Here is a 26190-nt window from a genome sequence, read left to right on the forward strand (position 1 = left end):
CCTGACAGGGAGGTGTAACAGGAGGACAGAGGGCACCTGACAGGAGGTAAGACAGGGGACCTGACAGGGAGGTGTAACAGGAGGACAGAGGGCACCTGATAGGAGGTAACACAGGGGACCTGACGGGGAGGGGTAACAGGAGGACAGAGGGCACCTGACAGGAGATAACCAAGGGCACCTGACAGGGAGGGGTAACGGGAGGACAGAGGGCACCTGACAGGAGGTAACACAGGGGACCTGACAGGGAGGGGTAATGGGAGGACAGAGGGCACCTGACAGGAGGTAACACAGGGGACCTGACAGGGAGGGGTAACGGGAGGACAGAGGGCACCTGACAGGAGGTAACACAGGGGACCTGACAGGGAGGGGTAACGGGAGGACAGAGGGCACCTGACAGGAGGTAACACAGGGGACCTGACAGGGAGGGGTAACAGGAGGACAGAGGGCACCTGACAGGAGGTAACACAGGGGACCTGACAGGGAGGGGTAACAGGAGGACAGAGGGCACCTGACAGGAGGTAACACAGGGGACCTGACAGGAAGGGCTAACGGAAAGACAGAGCGCACCTGACAGGAGATAACACAGGGGACCTGACGGGGAGGGGTAACAGGAGGACAGAGGGCACCTGACAGGAGATAACCAAGGGCACCTGACAGGGAGGGGTAACGGGAGGACAGAGGGCACCTGACAGGAGGTAACACAGGGGACCTGACAGGGAGGGGTAACAGGAGGACAGAGGGCACCTGACAGGAGGTAACACAGGGGACCTGACAGGGAGGTGTAACAGGAGGACAGAGGGCACCTGACAGGAGGTAACACAGGGGACCTGACAGGGAGGGGTAACAGGAGGACAGAGGGCACCTGACAGGAGGTAACACAGGGGACCTGACAGGAAGGGCTAACGGAAAGACAGAGCGCACCTGACAGGAGATAACACAGGGGACCTGACGGGGAGGGGTAACAGGAGGACAGAGGGCACCTGACAGGAGGTAACACAGGGGACCTGACAGGGAGGTGTAACAGGAGGACAGAGGGCACCTGACAGGAGGTAACACAGGGGACCTGACAGGGAGGTGTAACAGGAGGACAGAGGGCACCTGACAGGAGGTAAGACAGGGGACCTGACAGGGAGGTGTAACAGGAGGACAGAGGGCACCTGATAGGAGGTAACACAGGGGACCTGACGGGGAGGGGTAACAGGAGGACAGAGGGCACCTGACAGGGAGGGGTAACGGGAGGACAGAGGGCACCTGACAGGAGGTAACACAGGGGACCTGACAGGGAGGTGTAACAGGAGGACAGAGGGCACCTGACAGGAGGTAAGACAGGGGACCTGACAGGGAGGTGTAACAGGAGGACAGAGGGCACCTGATAGGAGGTAACACAGGGGACCTGACGGGGAGGGGTAACAGGAGGACAGAGGGCACCTGACAGGAGATAACCAAGGGCACCTGACAGGGAGGGGTAACGGGAGGACAGAGGGCACCTGACAGGAGGTAACACAGGGGACCTGACAGGGAGGGGTAATGGGAGGACAGAGGGCACCTGACAGGAGGTAACACAGGGGACCTGACAGGGAGGGGTAACGGGAGGACAGAGGGCACCTGACAGGAGGTAACACAGGGGACCTGACAGGGAGGGGTAACGGGAGGACAGAGGGCACCTGACAGGAGGTAACACAGGGGACCTGACAGGGAGGGGTAACGGGAGGACAGAGGGCACCTGGCAGGAGGTAACACAGGGGACCTGACGGGGAGGGGTAACAGGAGGACAGAGGGCACCTGACAGGAGATAACCAAGGGCACCTGACAGGGAGGGGTAACGGGAGGACAGAGGGCACCTGACAGGAGGTAACACAGGGGACCTGACAGGGAGGTGTAACAGGAGGACAGAGGGCACCTGACAGGAGGTAACACAGGGGACCTGACAGGGAGGGGTAACGGGAGGACAGAGGGCACCTGACAGGAGGTAACACAGGGGACCTGACAGGGAGGGGTAACAGGAGGACAGAGGGCACCTGACAGGACGTAACACAGGGGACCTGACAGGAAGGGCTAACGGAAAGACAGAGCGCACCTGACAGGAGATAACCAAGGGGACCTGACAGGGAGGGGTAACAGGATCACAGAGGGCACCTGACAGGAGGTAACACAGGGGACCTGACAGGGAGGGGTAACGGGAGGACAGAGGGCACCTGACAGGAGGTAACACAGGGGACCTGACAGGGAGGGGTAACGGGAGGACAGAGGGCACCTGTCAGGAGGTAACACAGGGGACCTGACAGGGAGGGGAAACGGGAGGACAGAGGGCACCTGACAGGAGGTAACACAGGGGACCTGACAGGGAGGGGTAACGGGATCACAGAGGGCACCTGACAGGAGGTAACACAGGGGACCTGACAGGGAGGTGTAACGGGAGGACAGAGGGCACCTGACAGGAGGTAACACAGGGGACCTGACAGGGAGGGGTAACGGGAGGACAGAGGGCACCTGACAGGAGGTAACACAGGGGACCTGACAGGGAGGGGTAACGGGAGGACAGAGGGCACCTGACAGGAGGTAACACAGGGGGGCCTGACAGGAGGGGGAGGAGGATGAGAGAGAGGAGGAGGTGACAAGGGTCACCTGACAGGAGGAGGCAGCAGAGTTTTTTGTTTTTTTTACTTTGCCTGTGTTATTCATTTTTCCCTGGTATTTATGGTTTATAATACCTCTGCTTGCACTAAGTGAATGGGATTTAGCACAGTTGACTTGCCGGGGATGTGCCTGTAGATACACGTGTGCCCTTGTTCAGGAGGGATAGTTATGTGATATCCTGTCATTGTCTTCTCCCCGGCGGCGGCATAGAGCAGCATTGCCTCATGTTCACATCAGCGTTATCCATTCCCTGATACAAAAATATTAAAGGGCATCTACCACCAGGATGAAGGACTCTATGCAAATGAGCCTGAGGGGCTCCAGGCCCAATAGGTGTTAATGAAGCCTGGAGCCCCTCAGGCTCGTATGCATAGAGTCCTTCATCCTTGTGGTAATGTCCTTTTAAGATACATATTTAAATGGCTGCAGTCACCACTAGGGGGAGCGTATTACATACTGATCATACATTGGGTAAGGTTAGAAAATTGTGTGCATTGAGCTCCCCCCAGTGGTGGCTGCAGGACGTATAGAAATTCATAGGAAGGGTTTAATAGAAAAATTGGAAAGTATTAGGTCTCCCTCCTCACTGAGACTCCTGATCCTGCAGTAACCTAATGCTCCACACTACCGAGAAGATACAGGAACAGGTTATAGAGCGCTATGATGTAAGGAGTCCCGTCCCCAGCAGTGTGGTCCACGATTCACAGTGTGACCTGCCCCAAGTCATCACAGAGACATCACATGGCCAGACAGAACAATAGGAATGAGAATCCTGATCATAGGAGACGAACACCGGCCTCATGATTCTGTATTATATGTATATATCCGTCACCTGATTCCATGGTTTTGTTTGTTGAAGCCGTCAGATACATCCAGCGAATCAGAAAGGAAATAACACAACAACTACTAAGAGGGACACGGGAAATTCTGCTCAAAGTGGGGAAATAAACCTTCTGTGTACTATAATACTGCCCCCTATGTACAGGAATATAACTACTATAATACTGCCCCCTATGTACAAGAATATAACTACTATAATACTGCCCCCTATGTACAGGAATATAACTACTATAATACTGCCCCCTATGTACAAGAATATAACTACTATAATACTGCCCCCTATGTACAGGAATATAACTACTATAATACTGCCCCTATGTACAGGAATATAACTACTATAATACTGCCCCCTATGTACAGGAATATAACTACTATAATACTGCCCCTATGTACAGGAATATAACTACTATAATACTGCCCCCTATGTACAGGAATATAACTACTATAATACTGCCCCCTATGTACAGGAATATAACTACTATAATACTGCCCCCTATGTACAGGAATATAACTACTATAATACTGCCCCCTATGTACAAGAATATAACTACTATAATACTCCCCCTATGTACAAGTATATAACTACTATAATACTGCTTCCTATGTACAGGAATATAACTGCTATAATACTGCCCCCTATGTACAAGAATATAACTGCTATAATACTGCCCCCTATGTACAAGAATATAACTACTATAATACTGCCCCCTATGTACAGGAATATAACTACTATAATACTGCCCCCTATGTACAGGAATATAACTACTATAATACTCCCCCTATGTACAAGAATATAACTACTATAATACTGCCCCCTATGTACAGGAATATAACTACTATAATACTCCCCCTATGTACAAGAATATAACTACTATAATACTGCCCCCTATGTACAGGAATATAACTACTATAATACTGCCCCCTATGTACAGGAATATAACTACTATAATACTGCCCCTATGTACAGGAATATAACTACTATAATACTGCCCCTATGTACAGGAATATAACTACTATAATACTGCCCCCTATGTACAAGAATATAACTACAGTACTATAATACTGCCCCCTATGTACAAGAATATAACTACTATAATACTGCCCCCTATGTACAAGAATATAACCACTATAATACTGCTCCCTATGTACAAGAATATAACTACTATAATACTGCCCCCTATGTACAGGATAATAACTGCTATAATACTGCCCCCTATGTACAAGAATATAACTACTATAATACTGCCCCCTATGTACAGGATAATAACTACTATAATACTGTCCCCTATGTACAGGATAATAACTGCTATAATACTGCCCCCTATGTACAAGAATATAACTACTATAATACTGCCCCCTATGTACAAGAATATAACTACTATAATACTGCCCCCTATGTACAAGAATATAACTACTATAATACTGCCCCCTATGTACAGGATAATAACTACTATAATACTGCCCCCTATGTACAGGAATATAACTACTATAATACTGCCCCCTATGTACAAGAATATAACTACTATAATACTGCCCCCTATGTACAGGATATAACTACTATAATACTGCCCCCTATGTACAGGGATATAACTACTATAATACTGCCCCCTATGTACAGGGATATAACTACTATAATACTGCCCCCTATGTACAGGGATATAACTACTATAATACTGCCCCCTATGTACAGGGATATAACTACTATAATACTGCCCCCTATGTACAGGAATATAACTACTATAATACTGCCCCCTATGTACAGGAATATAACTACTATAATACTGCCCCCTATGTACAGGAATATAACTACTATAATACTGCCCCCTATGTACAGGAATATAACTACTATAATACTGCCCCCTATGTACAGGAATATAACTACTATAATACTGCCCCCTATGTACAGGAATATAACTACTATAATACTGCCCCCTATGTACAGGAATATAACTCCTATAATACAGCCCCCTATGTACAAGAATATAACTACTATAATACTGCCCCCTATGTACAAGAATATAACTACTATAATACTGCCCCCTATGTACAGGAATATAACTCCTATAATACTGCCCCCTATGTACAGGAATATAACTCCTATAATACAGCCCCCTATGTACAAGAATATAACTACTATAATACTGCCCCCTATGTACAAGAATATAACTACTATAATACTGCCCCTATGTACAGGAATATAACTCCTATAATACAGCCCCCTATGTACAAGAATATAACTACTATAATACTGCCCCCTATGTACAGGAATATAACTACTATAATACAGCCCCCTATGTACAAGAATATAACTACTATAATACTGCCCCCTATGTACAAGAATATAACTACTATAATACTGCCCCCTATGTACAGGAATATAACTCCTATAATACTGCCCCCTATGTACAGGAATATAACTCCTATAATACAGCCCCCTATGTACAAGAATATAACTACTATAATACTGCCCCCTATGTACAAGAATATAACTACTATAATACTGCCCCTATGTACAGGAATATAACTCCTATAATACAGCCCCCTATGTACAAGAATATAACTACTATAATACTGCCCCCTATGTACAAGAATATAACTACTATAATACTGCCCCCTATGTACAGGAATATAACTCCTATAATACTGCCCCCTATGTACAGGAATATAACTCCTATAATACAGCCCCCTATGTACAAGAATATAACTACTATAATACTGCCCCCTATGTACAAGAATATAACTACTATAATACTGCCCCTATGTACAGGAATATAACTCCTATAATACAGCCCCCTATGTACAAGAATATAACTACTATAATACTGCCCCCTATGTACAAGAATATAACTACTATAATACTGCCCCTATGTACAGGAATATAACTCCTATAATACAGCCCCCTATGTACAAGAATATAACTACTATAATACTGCCCCCTATGTACAAGAATATAACTACTATAATACTGCCCCCTATGTACAGGAATATAACTCCTATAATACTGCCCCCTATGTACAGGAATATAACTCCTATAATACAGCCCCCTATGTACAAGAATATAACTACTATAATACTGCCCCCTATGTACAAGAATATAACTACTATAATACTGCCCCTATGTACAGGAATATAACTCCTATAATACAGCCCCCTATGTACAAGAATATAACTACTATAATACTGCCCCCTATGTACAGGAATATAACTCCTATAATACAGCCCCCTATGTACAAGAATATAACTACTATAATACTGCCCCCTATGTACAAGAATATAACTACTATAATACTGCCCCCTATGTACAGGAATATAACTCCTATAATACTGCCCCCTATGTACAGGAATATAACTCCTATAATACAGCCCCCTATGTACAAGAATATAACTACTATAATACTGCCCCCTATGTACAAGAATATAACTACTATAATACTGCCCCTATGTACAGGAATATAACTCCTATAATACAGCCCCCTATGTACAAGAATATAACTACTATAATACTGCCCCCTATGTACAAGAATATAACTACTATAATACTGCCCCCTATGTACAAGAATATAACTACTATAATACTGCCCCCTATGTACAGGAATATAACTACTATAATACAGCCCCCTATGTACAAGAATATAACTACTATAATACTGCCCCCTATGTACAAGAATATAACTACTATAATACTGCCCCCTATGTACAGGAATATAACTCCTATAATACTGCCCCCTATGTACAGGAATATAACTCCTATAATACAGCCCCCTATGTACAAGAATATAACTACTATAATACTGCCCCCTATGTACAAGAATATAACTACTATAATACTGCCCCTATGTACAGGAATATAACTCCTATAATACAGCCCCCTATGTACAAGAATATAACTACTATAATACTGCCCCCTATGTACAAGAATATAACTACTATAATACTGCCCCCTATGTACAGGAATATAACTCCTATAATACTGCCCCCTATGTACAGGAATATAACTCCTATAATACAGCCCCCTATGTACAAGAATATAACTACTATAATACTGCCCCCTATGTACAAGAATATAACTACTATAATACTGCCCCTATGTACAGGAATATAACTCCTATAATACAGCCCCCTATGTACAAGAATATAACTACTATAATACTGCCCCCTATGTACAAGAATATAACTACTATAATACTGCCCCTATGTACAGGAATATAACTCCTATAATACAGCCCCCTATGTACAAGAATATAACTACTATAATACTGCCCCCTATGTACAAGAATATAACTACTATAATACTGCCCCCTATGTACAGGAATATAACTCCTATAATACTGCCCCCTATGTACAGGAATATAACTCCTATAATACAGCCCCCTATGTACAAGAATATAACTACTATAATACTGCCCCCTATGTACAAGAATATAACTACTATAATACTGCCCCTATGTACAGGAATATAACTCCTATAATACAGCCCCCTATGTACAAGAATATAACTACTATAATACTGCCCCCTATGTACAGGAATATAACTCCTATAATACAGCCCCCTATGTACAAGAATATAACTACTATAATACTGCCCCCTATGTACAAGAATATAACTACTATAATACTGCCCCTATGTACAGGAATATAACTCCTATAATACTGCCCCCTATGTACAGGAATATAACTCCTATAATACAGCCCCCTATGTACAAGAATATAACTACTATAATACTGCCCCCTATGTACAAGAATATAACTACTATAATACTGCCCCTATGTACAGGAATATAACTCCTATAATACAGCCCCCTATGTACAAGAATATAACTACTATAATACTGCCCCCTATGTACAAGAATATAACTACTATAATACTGCCCCCTATGTACAGGAATATAACTCCTATAATACTGCCCCCTATGTACAAGAATATAACTACTATAATACTGCCCCCTATGTACAAGAATATAACTACTATAATACTGCCCCCTATGTACAAGAATATAACTCCTGATGCTTGCGGTACTGAGTGACTGCTGTTGTATAGATTACTGTTAGTTTCTGCTCCTCTGAGTTGATGTGTCTGATAAATATATAATTTTGTATGACTTTGGTATTGAGTATTGTTGTTGAGTTCCCTATTCTGTTATGGGTGCAGTTCTAGTTCCTTGTATTTCTTTTGTCCTCAGGTGGACTCTCCCATGAACTTGAAGCACCCTCATGATTTGGTGATCCTCATGAGGCAGGAGACCACTGTTGGCTACCTGAAGGATCTGGAGGTGAGTGCTGTCGGCACGGCCTGTAGTCCTACAAGTCCCGGCTTCTTACATCTCACCTGTTGTCGTCTTCTCCTGCAGAAACACCTCGTTGCTCAGAAAATCCACATTGAGGAGAATGAAGACCGGGACACGGGGCTGGAGCAGAGACATTACAAGGATGATCCGGACTGCGTCCTGGCCAAGGTGCCCCTAGGTGACATGGACCTGTATGATGGGACGTACATGCCGCTGGAGGACAAGAATATCAGGTGATGCTTTACTATAACGTGTATTGTGAGGGATTGTGCGATATTTCACCAGAAGTTCTTTGGAGATGTTTATATTGTGTTTTCTTTACAGTCCTGAGGATTACGTGGACGTCCATAGTCCCTCGCCCCCAGACCTGAAGCAGCCTGACTGCACCAGCATCATAGAGCTTCCTTTCAGCATCCACGCTTTTCAGCACCTGCGGGTACAAACTTTAACCTTTTGATGACACAACATTAGTGACGAGGTGCCAGTGTAAATACAGCAGTGCGGAGCTGGCGGGGAGGCGGCTGTAGCGCTTAGTGTGATGAAATAATGCGGCCAGTCTGCTGTTTATTTCCATCTCACTTGGATGACGCCATTTTACATTTTTTGTCATTAACTTCCCCCTTCTGCGCTCCGGGCTCTCGCCTCCCGGCTTTCTTCTCTGCGCTCCGGGCTCTCGCCTCCCGGCTTTCTTCTCTGCGCTCCGGGCTCTTGCCTCCCGGCTTTCTTCTCTGCGCTCCGGGCTCTTGCCTCCCGGCTTTCTTCTCTGCGCTCCGGGCTCTCGCCTCCCGGCTTTCTTCTCTGCGCTCCGGGCTCTCGCCTCCCGGCTTTCTTCTCTGCGCTCCGGGCTCTCGCCTCCCGGCTTTCTTCTCTGCGCTCCGGGCTCTCGCCTCCCGGCTTTCTTCTCTGCGCTCCGGGCTCTCGCCTCCCGGCTTTCTTCTCTGCGCTCCGGGCTCTCGCCTCCCGGCTTTCTTCTCTGCGCTCCGGGCTCTCGCCTCCCGGCTTTCTTCTCTGCGCTCCGGGCTCTCGCCTCCCGGCTTTCTTCTCTGCGCTCCGGGCTCTCGCCTCCCGGCTTTCTTCTCTGCGCTCCGGGCTCTCGCCTCCCGGCTTTCTTCTCTGCGCTCCGGGCTCTCGCCTCCCGGCTTTCTTCTCTGGGCTCTCGCCTCCCGGCTTTCTTCTCTGGGCTCTCGCCTCCCGGCTTTCTTCTCTGGGCTCTCGCCTCCCGGCTTTCTTCTCTGGGCTCTCGCCTCCCGGCTTTCTTCTCTGGGCTCTCGCCTCCCGGCTTTCTTCTCTGGGCTCTCGCCTCCCGGCTTTCTTCTCTGGGCTCTCGCCTCCCGGCTTTCTTCTCTGGGCTCTCGCCTCCCGGCTTTCTTCTCTGGGCTCCTTCATCCCTTTTTACTGCTAACTTATTACTCTTTCACTGCAGGGCATTCAGGAAAGGAAAAACCTTTCCGCTCCGCTGCTGCCTAAGGAGGATCCTGTAATTAGCTCCCTGTCCCAGAAGCTGGGGAAGAACGTGGATGACATTGGTCACAGAATACATGAGGCCCTTGTGAAGGTACAGTAGATAAGTGTAAATTAGTTCCTACACTTCACCAGTGTTTTCCTGTCTTTGGCTCTCTGGTTGTCTGGGCATGCTGGGAGATGTAGTTGCCTAGCAGTGGTAGAATCACACTGCACAGTATTAGAGTAACCTCACAGTATTATACCGGTCAGTCATTAGTGTCAGAGGCGTGGTGGAAAGGATGAGAGAAATCACTATTCACTGTCCGTCTTGCAGAATACAACTTCCTGGGTCCTGTATAATATGGCGTCTTTCTACTGGAGAATAAAGAATGAGCCGTATCACGTGGTAGAATGCGCCATGAGAGCGCTGCACTTCTCTTCAAGGTAACGTCCATTAGAATCATCATCACCTGTGTTATAAAACGCTGTAGTAATTCTTCTCACTGTGTTTCTGAAGATCAATGATGTTCCTGCGTCTGATCCTTAAGGCTGTTTCACATTACTCCGTGATTACGGACTGATCACTATGATCGCGGTTAAACTCTGTGCATTATATTGAGTGTTTTTATTTTCCTGATATACAGCAGAGCTGAATGTTGGGGAAATAAGACCTCAGTGCATCATATATCAATATAATGCAGAGAGTTCAATCTCCAGCATAGTGATCAGTCCATGTCATCTACCCTTAAACACAGATTGATCCCGGAGTAATGTGAAACAGCCCTTAGAGGATGTTTCTACCCTACAGGCATAACAAAGATATTGCACTTCTGAACATGGCGAATGTTATGCACCGTGCACATTTCTCTGCCGATGCTGCTATTCTGGTTCATGCTGCACTCGATGTGTCTCCGGGGCTGGATGTGTCTACGGACTCCTTGGTTAGCCACTACACCCTGGGGAACATATATGCAGTGAGTATTTTTTGAATGATCGACTTTTTATGGCTGTCATCAAGGATACTTCTTCTGATGCAACACCTTTCTACAACATTGTGTCGGAAGAAGTTTGCAGGACTTAGTTCCCAGCCCCTGCACTAACGCCAAGGATCAGAAAAGATCCGATCCTGGGTGATTATACCCTTAGACATCGCGGTCGAACATGGACCAGGATGCCAGGGGGTGCCGAGGGAGCAAGTTCTCTCTGCCAATCATAAGCAACCCACTGCAACGATTGTGGGGTGTCCCATACACCTATAATACACTGCAAAGTAGTGCATTATACAAGTGATCAAATGATCTCATGTAAGTGTCCTTTTGTGGGACAAAGTAGTATAAAATATTTTTAAAAAACTGTAGAGGAATGCTAAAAAGCACCAACAAACTGAAATTGCCTGCCCCTTTTTAAAAAAAAAATGGAAAATCGCACATATTTTACACCTCCTCGCCCCCAAAGCTACAAAACTATAGTAGAATTTAAGCGGTACGACAAATACAATGCCCAGTTTGAGATTTTTTAATCCTCCATCCCACACACAAAATTATATCTACTGCCATTAAATAATGCTATGAATTCCCCCCCCCCCCCCAAAAGTGTTTACGAATAAAATCTTCAAGTCTTTTTGCAAAAACGCAGCCCTCACACGGATAAATTGACAAAAAATCTAAATGGTTATGGTGCCTGGAAGGTGGCGGTGTTCTCATTAGGGTGATGCGACACGTTAGTGTTTTGATTCCGTTTTGTAACATAATCAAAAGGCACTGGGTCGGCCTGCAGCCGATCGCATATGCGTTTGTATGGAAGCAACATGCGATCGGCAATCAACGACTTGTGTCTCACATTTTGGCTGATTGCCAATTGCATGCGTTACTAAACGGAATCAAAACGCTAACGTGTGGCATCACCCATACAGCAAAAAATTTTGAATATCCAATTGTCACTGGGGCCAAAAATTTTTTTGATTTGTATCCACAATGATAAAATATACAGTTGCAACTTGCATACAAATTCAACTTAAGTACAAACCTAAAGAACCGATCCGGTACGTAACCTGGGGGCTGCCTGTATACAGCACAGGAATGGGTTAATAAAAGTTCTACAGTAGGATGTTTGAAACCCAAAATTGTGCTATTTAAAATCTACATTTTGTCCTGAAAAATAGACCCCAATACAACTTTAGTGACCGCTTGGCATTGACGAAAAAAAACATGAAGAGTGCAGATATGAGGGGTGAAGGGGACGTCTGGTGCAGAAAAAATTTGCAAAATTATAGCCCTTACTGCCGGATGAGAGAATTTCACAGCTGGATATTGTTTTGCTGTAGATGTTGGGGGAATACAATCACTCCGTCTTGTGCTATGACCGGGTCCTGGAGTCACGACCTTTCTTCTACGAGGCTGATAAAAGGAAGAAGGCCGTGTTATGTCAGCAGAAGCTGGAGCAGAAGCTGGAGGCGCAGCACAGGTGAGCGTCTGCCCGGGGGGTAGGGGGCGCCGCTGTCTATATAATGCAATGCTACATGGACTGTTCTTGTATCAGATCCCTCCAGAGGACACTGAACGAGCTGAAGGAATATCAGAAGCAGCACGACCATTACCTGAGGCAGCAGGAGGTTCTGGAGAAGCATAAGCTGATCCAGGAGGAGCAGATTCTCCGCAACATCATCCACGAGACACAAATGGCGAAGGAGGCGCAGCTAGGTAAGGCCGCACGGCTGGAGACCCGGTCCTATCCCAAAATCAGTCATCAAAAGACAGTGGTTGGTCGGGATTGAGATAACTTATTGTAGAGGAAGGGCTCCCAGAATAAAGCAAGGTGCACCCGTTGTCTGTTATGTGCGGCCTCTGTATCATTGTAGGGGTGAGCTCCGCTCACATGCTGATGATGGTAGAAGAGGAGGCTGGAATATCACTTGCTCAATCATTTGCGGCAAGGGCTGCCTTCTCACTCCTGGGGTCGTAGGCAATACAGCCATGTGTTTGACCCCATAGAAAGACATGGGGGTCATGTGCTAGCCATCGAAACAACACTTCCGGGTACATGTATCTCATGAACTGATGGCATATGCTTGCAATTTATGATGTTGGCGGTCCTACACCTGGGACTTTCAGATAAAGGGCACACGGCACTATTCCTGTTGTCCTGACTAGGGCTGTGCTGCAGTCACCTACCCGATGAGGTGGCCATGGGATATGCTGTGCTGCACTAGTGTGCTGTCCCTTTATTCTCTGGTTAGATGACCATCTTAGAGATCAGGCCCCACTGGCCATACAGTGATGGCATCTTATAGTAAGTACCAAATATCCCTGGCCCGGTGACCATCGAGGTGACATGCTCTATATTTATATAAGCCGCTTCTACATGGGCTCCACTAAAATTGTCAAAATCTCTCACACAGAGATCAACAGCGGAGTTTGATGCAGATTTTCTTCTAATGACTGTTGTTACTTCATTGTCTTAGGAAACCATCAGATTTGTCAGATCAGCAGCCGTAAGCACAATCTGCACTGCCCTTGGGACTTACCTGTGCGCTACCACCGGGGGGACATCTTTGAGAATGTGGAACTTGTGTTGGTAAGTCGGGGCGGGGATTCTAGAACAAGGGGTTACATTTGTCTCAGAGAAGTCACTTAGATGCCACCACATTCTGTCGGTCTGTCCTGCGCTCAGTGTGTCGCTTCTCTCTTTCCAGTTTGGGGATGATACTTCCTCGGCACAGATGACCTCTGTTAATCTAGAGCTCCAGGCAAATCAGAGTATTCTGCTGCAGCGCCCCCCGGTGTCGAGATCTGCAATAAAAGTTTGGGGTTCGGATGCATCCCTGTATCACGTAAGTTGCAGTTCTCTTTGTGTAGTTGGATCTCACTTTTTCTGTCCTGTTCACTTGTATTAAGTGTAAAAATTCTAATTGGTTTCCAATTTTTTTTTCTGCAGCAAGAAACTGATCATCTGTGGCCCAAGAAGGAAGATTGTGCCAAAAGGTTTCCCACGGTGCCTCCACCTGAAGAGCTTCCAACATACTACCTACCTCCCGGACAGCCCGGGCTGAGGTGAGCCGCAACAGAATAGGAAAGACTTTAACCCCTTACCGCTCCGGTTGCGGGGGTTGTATGAAGAGGGCTGAGCCCTCTTCATACACAGGTGGGGTTTGTTGCATATTGCAGCAAACCCCCACCGCTAATAACCACGGCTATTATGCCGCCCTCAAAGCTGTGGCACCTCCATCTTGGATCGGATTGTCGCTCCATCGAGGGACGGCGATCTGTTGCCATTGACAGCCTTGGGACTTTGTCAGACCCGAGGCTGTCTGGTTTCTGAAGATTTTTCCACATAACGGAAAAAAAAGCGGGAAACAAGAAAAAAAACCTTGTGTCCTTATGGACCTTAAAGGGATTGGCCCAAGTGTTAATGTTGTTTACTATCAACCGTATAGGAAAAAAACATGCTGATCAAAGGGAGCCCCACTGACCACAAGAAAATGGGGCCCATTACCATTTGTGTTGTTTTCAGGCCAAACATCCCCACTGACGCACAGAAACCACCATGGAACCGTTCAGAGTTTGAAAGCATCAAGTACAGAGGTTTTTCGATAGATAGATAGATGGAAAGATGTTTCTTGTGACATATTAAAGATAATAATATCATCTTTCAGATTGCATTAGGATTGTAGTTCTGTGATCTACAGAATCAGAGATTCGGGCAGATAAAAATCCAATTCCTGCCAGTATATTATTATCTTTTTTTTTAAATCGGGTAACTTTTATTAAAGCGTATGTATTTTACAGCATACATATAACAGATATCACAAGTTTAACTGTAAAAATGAAGCATTAGTTCTGTACATATAATCATTCCCCCCCTCCTCCCTCCCAGGTCTGGCTGTATCATGCTCCTCAAGAAGCATCCCATAATCCATCTCCCAAAGAGCTTTCTCCTTCAACCTCAGTACACCTTTTCCCTCCCAATTCCATCTATCCTATATAGGGCATGCCCTTTGCCATCTCCGAATCAGATCTTCTGTTCCCATTCCTGGGCACTCCAGCCATTTTCTCCATTGTTTCCCAAATTTCTTTACTGCATCTCTCTTCAGGTATACTCCCAATTCCATCTTAATTGTGTTGTTCAGTGAGCTTTTGATTTCTGACATCCTCGGCGGATCAGCATCCAACCAATGCCTCGCAATGGTCTTACGTACTTGATACACCACCTTAGCCACTGCCGTTTGTTCTGCCCTAGTGACATCTACCTCGCCCACAAACCCCAATACACACACTTTAGGATCTTGCTGAATCTGAACACCATACACCTTTTGTATCAAACGCTGGGTTTTATTCCACAACCCTCTTAGCTCCGGGCATGCCCAGAACATATGTAGTATGTCAGCTCCCTCAGCTAAGCATCGCGAGCAGTTACTCTAAAATCTCCTCCCATTCATCATTCGGCAATTCCCCGACCTCTAGGTCCCATTTCCTCCTTGTTATGTCCATCAGATCACCCAGCCGTTTATATAATATTGCACCATATAGTATTGATATGACTCCTCATATTCTGGGCTTGCACTACCCCTGTCATGACTCCCAATGGCGAAAACTCAATCTCTTCAGATCCAACTGCGCCTGTAACCTGTGTCTCAGCTGCAAGTATTGATAAAACATGTTCCTGGGCACTTCAAATTCCTCCTCCAATTGACTAAAGGACTTAAGGTTGGATCCGTCATACACCTGTCTTAAATATTTTACCCCCTTCTGTTTCCAACTTTGAAAATTATCCAACATGTATACCTCCCCCAGATATGGATTATTCCATAGCGGAGTATATTTTGTCCAAGGTCCTATCCCCATTAGCTGTTTGTAGACTTTCCAAATTTTTTGCATCAATACTAATGTTGGCTATCGACTTCCTTTGCTCCCCATCTTCCCCGCCTCTAATGCAACCACTGGATCCAACGCTTCCCCAAAATGCCTAACTACTACTGGGCACCAGGACTCCTCACCCGGTCTTTCCAACCCTCCGAAGTGCTGGCACTGAGCTGCCATATAATATGCCCACGCATCCGGGAGCGCCAACCCCCCTTTATGCTTAGGCAATTGCAGTTTCTCCAATTTTATTTTAGGCACACCCTGCTTCCAGATTAAGTCCCGAAATAGGCTATGGATCTTTTTAAACCAAATATTATTATCTTTAGTATGACAATATTAATATCTTTATAGTTTCCATAGATAGTTTCCTAAGATAGACGCTTATCCAGCAGCCTCAAAACTTGACTCCTCTGAGGGGATTCTAGAAAGGACAATTCTTCCCCCTACCTAAACAGTTTACTGGGGTGAAGTCTGGGGATTGTCCATTATTAGGCTATCCTAGATAGTGTCACAGATCTAGAATGAATCGGGCAGCACTATGCATATCCAGTTTGTCATTCTATTTAAACCCTTGGAATTATTCCCCTGTTCTGATTGGGGGTTTTACCATTGGGACCATCACCAGTCATCAGCGTGTTATTTCCTATACTACAATAGGGGATGACATTAAAACTTTGACCAAACCCTTTGACTTCGGAATACTAGAAAGTGGGAAGAATGGATAACCTCGTCATACATCATACATGGTCTGCGTTGCTTCTGCACCATATACGTCACCGAGGTGCTATAAATGGTGCTGGTCACTTACACTACAGGTCCCTATGCACCTCTTAATGTTAATAGGTCACCATGTAAGAAGGGGTTGTGCTGCTCTGAATAGGCGGGGGGGGATCCATAGTGGGGGGATATACTTCTATGACTGGATTGAATACAAATTCAGTAATAAAGTATTTCTCCATTAGGAGTTTTGGACACATAAATGTAACAGATTTGTCCCTTTATCGCCCCAGTGTCAGCCCGGCCGTCCTGAAGCAGATGGATACAGACCCTGAGCTGCATACACCAGACTGCACCTCTGTTCCAGAAAAGCGCAAGAACGAGACTCTTCAGAGGCTGCTAATGGAGGTGGAGGGGAGGATGGACCTGCAGCAGCTGCAGCCGGACAGGCACGCTCAGCAGGTACACGCACACCTGTCTATGTCACATTGCTGTGTGCACAACCTATACCATAGCGCCAGTGCTGTCTCCTCATCTGGGTTATTGTATTGTCCCCAGGCCCTGCAGACGCTCATCAATGACCTCAGTATCTCGGAAGAGGAGCTGAAGCTTTCCTTGTATCACACTTTAGCTCAGGTCTGTAATACAATATCTCTGTATGAGAGGAGAATAATCCTTCACGTGATTCACATGAGGTTTATGTAACGCGTCCGTTCTCTTTCAGCCTTCCGGGCCGGTGTGGTCCGTCCTGAATGAGGCGGCTCTGTATTGGCGAGCCATAGGGAACTGTACACAAGCCATCGCTTGTCTGCGCAGGGCATTGAATGTGGCTCCGGCTTCACATCAACATATTCCACTGGTGAACCTGGCGAATGTGCTGCTGCACCACGGCCTTTATATGGAAGCTAGTAAATTACTAATACAAGCCCGGACCCTGGATCCCTCTGAGGTGAGTGCTGGAGGTTGTTACTGGATACATGGACTCACACCGTTTTCGCTGCAGTTTGGATCTGCTCCTTGTTGCGAAAACGGATGTTCATATTTCATCCTTTTATGATGTTTCTATAGAATATGTCATAAATATCTGATATGTGCAGGTCCCTTCTCTACTTGATATATTTTTGGTGCTTCCATTGACTCAAACTGGCAGAACACAGTCCATTTAACTTCTGCTCCACTCAATAAACCTTAGTTCTCATGATATAGGGGAGACCCGCACCTAGGATAGATGTGACTTATCCTATAGATATGTCCGAAATACCCGAGATGCAACGTCGTCTATAGGTAAGGCTGCGTTCACACTGACGTATAGTCTCCCGGGCTGCGCACTAGCGAGGTGCATGGAACCCGGCCGTACATACACCACGTATCGATATGTAATCTGAAGAATAAAGCTGATAACATCACATATAAACTGCAGATGCAAAGGCGGTGACAGTCGGCACGTGTCAGCTCCATCGCTCTTATTAATTTTTTTTTGTTTTTCATGTAATATAGAGATTTTTCTGCTTGAAAATTCTGCCACGTTTCATTCCTGTGCAAACACTTGGGATGCAGGAATTTGTACTAATCCCATCCAATGTGCCGAGATTGTAAATCGCTACATAAGGCCTCAGGACGCGGGGGCAGGGCTTAGCGAATAGATAAATACATATTTAGAAAATTAGATTTCACCTGCATATGACTCCTCTGGGGGCATTCGGTCCTGTGTTATAAAACGCTATTAATGGGAAGTCCGGAATAACACATATGGAAAGATGGAGGCCAACTGCAACTTACCATCCTGCCATCTCAGCCGTTTACCTATAATAATAGCAAATCTTTATATACGAAAACAACCACAAGGTCCGGCTTCGTACAACAGTCCAGAATAGCATGTAAAAACCGTCGTACTTTATTTCATGTTCTCATAAAAAAACACGTGGGAACATACGGAGAACACAGATGTACACAGCAGTAATGCCTATGCGTTTCGGAAAAACTCCATCATGGCATAGTGTGCGACATGAACAGGTGATTATTTTTAAATAGTCCGCTATTGCGGTCATGTGATCACATTAATAAATCAAACAAATAACAACTTTCATGGATAACGTGTCAAAAAATGTCACACATTGAATCTTAAAGGTGACAAGCTCATCGGAGAATTAAAGCGAATAATAAATATATATATACAAACATACGGACACATTATATCTGATAAATCATATCATGTCTTTTGTTAAGACCTTGAGGGAACCTAGAACCTAACCTAAAAATCCAGTAACTTTCCCTATTCATTACCGTATTTTTCGGACTATAAGGCGTACAAAAAATCCTTTGATTTTCTCAGAAATCAAAGGCGCGCCTTATATATGAACCATACTTACAGACAATAGCTGCCTTGTACTGTGCACAGGTCTCCACCTGCTGGTCATTCATCCTTATAATCAGGTGTGCCTTATAATCCGGTGCGCCTTATATATGAACCGTACTTAGACAACAGCTGCCTTGAGCTGTGCATAGGTCTGCAACCTGCTAGTCATTCATCCTTGTAATCAGGTGCGCCTTATATATGAACCTAGACATTTTAGCAGGCATTTATTGATGGTGCCCCTTATAGGCATTTATTGATGGTGCGCCTTATATATGAACCGTACTTACAGACAACAGCTGCCTTGAGCTGTGCACAGGTCTGCCCCCTGCTGGTCATTCATCCTTATAATCAAGTGCTCCTTATATATGAACCTAGACATTTTAGCAGGCATTTATTAATGGTGCGCCTTATAGTCCGAAAAAATACTGTAATTTGCGTTAATAATTTGCGCAATTCTATGGCAATTCTTGTCATTGCCATAGAGCAGCACTGCATCTCAAGCACAACAGGGGTACAATGCACCCCCTGTTCTCAAGATGAATCGCTGAGGCCCCCCACTGATGAGCAAGTTGGGCCCTATCCTCTGCATAGGACCTAACTTGCTATGACTGGAGAATCCCTTTAAGTGGCTGTGTCTACAAGGATCAGGGAGCAGGAGCCTAGGCAAGTAGGAAAACCCCTTTCATGTTTGTATATGTGACGTGACGTGTTGTGTTTTGTGTCCAGCCTGTGACGCTGCTGAGCCTGGGGAACGCTTACCTGTCCCTCAAGAACCTGTCGGGTGCACTACAAGTCTTCCGCGCTGCTTTGGACCTAAAGAGAAGATGCCCGGAGTGTAGGGACAGCCTCCAAATGATCCGCTGCCTCCAGCTCTACCCACTACTGTACAACGCCACGTCCTCTGTGTGCAGCGGTAAGTGTACAGCCTGGCCTCCGCTCACAGTCACCTCACCCCCCATGTCCATGCAATAAATGCTTCCAAATTACATCACTTCTGCTGTTATGACTTCAGAGGTTTTGCTAGTTTTATGCCTAGAATTTGTTGGTGGGTGCGTGTAGTCTATAGGGACCATCTCCTATTGTGAGCGGTTGTTCAGCCTTTTGATATTATTGACTTACCTTTAGTGCAGAACATCAGATTTGGGGGTCCGGTACCTAAAAGCCCTGCAGCCGCCCCAAGGACAGTATTGTAGAGTTGAGCTGGAGTACTCCCTCATGACCACTATACTGTGTGTGCGCCACCTGCTTCTGTGTAGTGCTGGTGGCTGCTTAGATCTCTAGGTATTAGACCACCACTCCACTGAGGACAGGTAAGTAGTATCAGATCAGTGAGACACAGAAAGACTGCTCCATGTTGTGTGTAGTGGTGATGCTGTGCTACTGCAGCTCGGCCTCCATTCATTATAATAGGAGGCTATCAGCAGCCACTTTACACATACAGAGCCCCCTGCTTCTGGCTCTCTTGGCTGTGTAGTTTTCCGATTGTCGGAGCCCTTACTGACCCATATTAATAACACGTTCTAATCAATATCAGATTCCTGAAAAACTAATTTAAATATGGGATATTTTACAGAAAGGGTTAATCATCAATAGATGAACTTGAATAAAACTCATTAGGGTTCCTCCTGTTCTTGTTGGAGCGTTGATCTTCTCTATCCATTACTTTCTATGTGCCATAGATAACTCTCTTTATAATCTGTATACAGGGAGCTCCCCCTAGTGGTGGCTGCAGAAAGTCATTATGGCAGAAGCTTTCCGATTACTGTTGAACTTTGTACTGTTGGTGGTCCCTGACATTGTATAGTGATACATTTTTGGTACATTTTAAGGATTTATAAAGAGAAATAAAAATATATGGATTTCTTATCTCTTTATATTTTAACATTGGGACTTCTGGATCAGCCCTGGACCGTTGTTTTAGCTCCAAGAGGGTTAAAGTTAAGAGTGCAGCACTACACCCAAAGAGTTAACTATTTTAAGGATTTGCTGCCACTTTTTAGTTAGAATAACCCTTTAGATGCTCTTTAGTCACACAGACCTCGTCTGCAATGGCGACTTTTAGCTCGGACAAATGTGATTAAGGCCTGTGCACCCGGAGTTAGCTGTTCGGTCTTCTGCTGTCCCTCTTTTATTCCTCCCGAATCCTTTTTGGCAGTATTGTCTCCCTTCACAGCAATGATCGGATGTGGAATTTGGGAAATGCCAAAAAAAAAAGGGTTTATTCATTAATTTCCCAGAGGAGTAACAGGAATGACAAAATACAGATTTCTTTAAAAATATGCTAGAAAAATAAGAATATTCCCATTGAAGAGGTGAGAGGTCTTTAACCCCTTCCCGACATTTGACGTACGATTACTGCATGGCGGGAGGTGCGTCCCTGCAATATGCAGTAATAGTACATCAAACTTCTGGCCCCGGCTCCTGAATGGAGCCGGGGCCAGAAGCTGCGGGTGTCGGCTATATATTATAACCCCGCGGCGTGCTAGGGGCATTTAACTGGATTCGGACCCCCCAGCGGCGCTTACCGGGGGGGTCCCGCTGCTCCGATTGCAGCCCCGGGACTGCCGGTGCCCGGGGCTGCGCGATCTTCTTCCGGGAGCCGGGTCCGTGCCTTCTGGCAGGACCCGGCTGTGACACACTGAGCATGCGCAGCATGCTCAGTGTGTCACATAATACAGTGTAATACATCTGTATTACACTGTATTAGGTGAAGAATAGCTTGAACAAGCGATCAGTGGATAACTTGTTCAAGCTAACCTGTAAAAGTAAAGAAAAAGTTAAAAACACTGAATAAACACAATTTTTAATAAGAATAATTAATTAAATAGAGTTAAAGTCCCCTAAACACAAACATTTCCTATACACATCTAATAAAGTAAAAATACCTGAAAATCAACAAAACCCCCCACATATTTGGTATCGCCGCGTCCGTAACAATCCGTACAATAAGTCAGAAACATTATTGGACCCGTACGGTGAACGCCGTAAAAACAAAACCCGAAAAACTCGCCAAAAATATAAATTTTCATAAAATCCCTTCACAAAAATGTTCTAAAAAGTGATCAAAAAAAGTTATGTGCCCCAAAATGGTACCACTGAAAAGGACAACTCAACACGTAAAAAATAATCCCTAAACTAGCTCTGTCAACCAAAAAATATTAAGGTTAAGTTTCCGAAAAGATGGCGATGCAGAAACAAATGAGATTTCCTCTATATTAGTTTTTCTCCAGCAAAATTGTAAAAATAAATGAAAAACTATATAAATGAGGTATCACCGTAATCGTAGTGATCTATAGAATGAAAATATCATAGTATTTTTAGTGTACGGTGTACGACCCCCAAAATATACAAAAAAAAGAAACCCCAAATTGACAATTTTCTTTTCCTCCATACATTAAAGAGTTAATGAAATCGCATCGAAAAGCTACAGATCCACTTAAATGAAGTATTTGTAAAGTGCATCTCATGTCGCAAAAAATAAGCCCTTTTATGTCCAAATTGCCAAAAAAATAAAGATTGTATAGCCAATAAAAAGTGACAATGCATAATCTGCTCTGAATGGCGCAGCTTCCCTTCCATGCCCTGGCGTGTGCCCATACAGCAGTCACCACCACATATGGGGGATTGTTACACGCGGGAGGGATTGGGGATCAAATTTTGTGGAGCGTTTTGTTATTTTATCCACTGAGAATTTGTACATTTTATGAAAAACACAATCATTTAGCCAAAGAAAATGTAATTTCGAAATTGCACCCGATTTTTGTTTTAACCCCTGTAAACCAATTGAACGGTTAACAAACTTCATAAAAGTAGTTATACATACGTTGAGGGGTGTAGTTTCTATAATGGGGTAATTTATGGGGTTTTACTTTTATTTAGGCCTCTCAAAGTGACTTGAAACCTGAGCAGGTCCCTCAATAGCAGGATTTTGCTTTTTTTATGAAAATGTGAAAAATCGCACCTAACGTTCAAAGCCCCATAACATCCTACAAAAATAAGAGGATGCATAAAAAACCACGGAGGTATAAAGTAGACATTCGGTGAATGTTAGTTATTATGTTTTTTGGTGTTATGACTCATGTGTGGAAAAAGTAGAAAATTTTGAATTTTGAAAATTGCAAATTTTTCCAAATTTTCACCAAATATCTGATTTTCTCATAAATAAATGCAAAACATAGCACCAAAATTTTTTAACTAACATGAAGTACGATGTGTCACGAGAAAACAATTTCAAAATCACTTGGATATGTTAAAGCGTTCCAAAGTTATAACCATTTATAGTGTCAGAGGGCCGTGTCAGGAAGGTGAAAAGTGGCTTCGGCGTTAAGGGGTTAAATTTGTTGGCCCATGCTGTAAACCTATCCCCCAATCATGTGCATGACTCGCTGGTGGCCCTGAGATCATGACAATGGGGTCCGCTTCTTCCGGATCCGATCACTGTCTCTGGGACTCCCGGAGCAATGCCATCTCCGGTAGTCCAATAGAAAGGAGGTAGAGCTGGGGCGCACTGCTACATACATTACAGGGAATAGGACCCCTGTTGTTGTGCACAATGGTGATCCCTTCAATGCTATGCATACAGATGAGCCCTACATGCTGAACCTGAAACTTTAAAGGGATGTAGAAAACCTACCTTAATTTCAGATAATTGGGAATCTGCAGCTGCATTGATCAGAAAGAACAGGGCTCCTATTCTAGGGATTTATGGGCACCAATCAGATTCTTTTATTCTATCCTGTAGATGACTGATAACCGTTCAAGACGGAAGATCCCTTTAAGTATGTAATACCAGACACTGCCACACAGACCAGAGTGATGCTATTTGAAGACAACCTGTCACAAAGTTTTACCCCACTCAACTACCAGCCCCCTCGGGTTGGGGAACAAATGTCCTTTCAAGTCAAGACAAATATGACTCTTCTCATCTAACTTTCACATGAGATGAGTCAAATTTAGTGGTTACAGTTGTAGTGCCCCTATCTGTTCTATAGCACCTAGAAACTTGCTGCTTTTGTCATATTTAATTATAAGATTATCATCTTTCAAATTACACCAGGCTTATGGTTTTGTGAGCTACAAAAGAAGAGATAGAGGCAGCTAAAGACCTAGCTTGAAATGCAAACTGCGGATAAAGATGGAGTTCCTGTCTAATTTTAGCGTCCTGTCTATAGAAACAGAACCATAAACCTGATGTGATCTGAAAGATGAGATTTGTATCTTTAATATGACACCGGCAGCATGTTTCTAGGTGCTACAGCACAGGAGATTAAGGATTCTGCATTGACTCTTCCCCGGTAACCACTAAACTTGACTCATTTCATGTAAATATGGTGAGAAGAGTCATATTTGCTCAACTCTAAGGATATTTTTTTATAGGTAAATGGAAGATATCTCACATAAAAGATGAAATTCTAGAAAGGATATTTCATTCCGGACCCAGGGGGGTGGTAGTTAAGTGGGGTAAAACCTGGTGACAAGTTCCCTTTAAAGGGTAAGAGCAGATCCTCTGTAGAATAGTTTAGAATTCCGTGTGGGATTCTTTGTTACATTGTTGCCCCTGTGCTGTGGTACCACATGTCCCAGCATTCCGTTGTATCTTGCAGTCTCCTGTCCTCTCTGCTCTCTCCTTCATCCTCCTCCCCCTCCTCCCTCTCTCCGGCTCGTGATCTCCTCTGGATGAGGCGGTTATTAATATTCGGGGCACGGGCGGCCTGGCTATATGTAGCAGCGGCACGCCGTGTGTGAGAGGCATCACTAATCACATTTTCTAGTCTCTCTTATCTGCACTCGGGGTTGGAGAGTTAAATTTAGCTCCGTGTTTGGGCCCAGAGAGCGGAGGGGAAGTCACTTCTGCTTTCACGTCACACATTGAGCCGCAGCCAGTGACAGGAGGGATATGAAAGGAGCCGCAGCGTCTCCTAGAGAATAACCACCACCCCCATTCATTACTGAGAAGACTATTTATAGATCAGCACCCACTGTGCTGCCAGATGTAAGTCATACACAACCCCCCCAATACACCCCAACACCCGCCACACCCCTGCCTGATGGAGAGAGCGCGTCACATAGACAACATGTCATAGATGGAGAGGACAAAACCCAGGGGGCATCTCAGGACATGGGACCTGATTACATAGAGGATCATCGCTGCTATATTCCTGTACATAGGGGGCAGTATTATAGTAGTTATATTCTTGTACATAGGGGCAGTATTATAGTAGTTATATTCTTGTACATAGGGGCAGTATTATAGTAGTTATATTCCTGTACATAGGAGGTAGTATTATAGTAGTTACATTCCTGTACATAGGGGGCAGTATTATAGTAGTTATATTCTTGTACATAGGGGGCAGTATTATAGTAGTTATAGTCTTGTACATAGGGGGCAGTATTTATAGTAGTTATATTCCTGTACATAGGGGGCAATATTATAGTAGTTATATTCTTGTACATAGGGTGCAGTATTATAGTAATTATATTCCTGTACATAGGGGGCAGTATTATAGTAGTTATATTCCTGTACATAGGGGGCAGTATTATAGTAGTTATATTCCTGTACATAGGGGGCAGTATTATAGTAGTTATATTCCTGTACATAGGGGGCAGTATTATAGTAGTTATATTCTTGTACATAGGGGGCAGTATTATAGTAGTCATATTCCTGTATATAGGGGGCAGTATTATAGTAGTTATATTATTGTACATAGAGGGCAGTATTATAGTAGTTATATTCTTGTACATAGGGGGCAGTATTATAGTAGTTATATTCTTGTACATAGGGGCAGTATTATAGTAGTTATATTCCTGTACATAGGGGGCAGTATTATAGTAGTTATATTCTTGTACATAGGGGGCAGTATTATAGTAGTTATATTCTTGTACATAGGGGGCAGTATTATAGTAGTTATATTCTTGTACATAGGGGGCAGTATTATAGTAGTTATATTCTTGTACATAGGGGCAGTATTATAGTAGTTATATTCCTGTACATAGGGGGCAGTATTATAGTAGTTATATTCCTGTACATAGGGGGCAGTATTATAGTAGTTATATT

General features: G+C 44.5%; 1 protein-coding gene across 1 annotated transcript in view; it reads left to right on the forward strand.

The window, feature by feature from the left end:
- The window catches only part of TTC17 (tetratricopeptide repeat domain 17), a 44453-nt gene that overhangs the window by 1764 nt on the left and 16499 nt on the right, over positions 1-26190 (forward strand). Inside the window, exons 2-16 of the mRNA XM_072118993.1 lie at positions 8658-8747; positions 8826-8995; positions 9087-9198; positions 10186-10317; positions 10540-10649; positions 11014-11179; positions 12529-12668; positions 12744-12904; positions 13666-13778; positions 13897-14034; positions 14139-14254; positions 17074-17242; positions 17339-17416; positions 17505-17729; positions 19863-20049. Coding sequence (XP_071975094.1) covers positions 8658-8747; positions 8826-8995; positions 9087-9198; positions 10186-10317; positions 10540-10649; positions 11014-11179; positions 12529-12668; positions 12744-12904; positions 13666-13778; positions 13897-14034; positions 14139-14254; positions 17074-17242; positions 17339-17416; positions 17505-17729; positions 19863-20049 — 2107 coding nt within the window. The remainder of the gene's footprint in view (positions 1-8657; positions 8748-8825; positions 8996-9086; positions 9199-10185; positions 10318-10539; positions 10650-11013; positions 11180-12528; positions 12669-12743; positions 12905-13665; positions 13779-13896; positions 14035-14138; positions 14255-17073; positions 17243-17338; positions 17417-17504; positions 17730-19862; positions 20050-26190) is intronic.

The sequence above is a fragment of the Engystomops pustulosus genome, chromosome 7 (genome assembly GCF_040894005.1).
Source record: "Engystomops pustulosus chromosome 7, aEngPut4.maternal, whole genome shotgun sequence".
Taxonomy (NCBI): domain Eukaryota; kingdom Metazoa; phylum Chordata; class Amphibia; order Anura; family Leptodactylidae; genus Engystomops; species Engystomops pustulosus.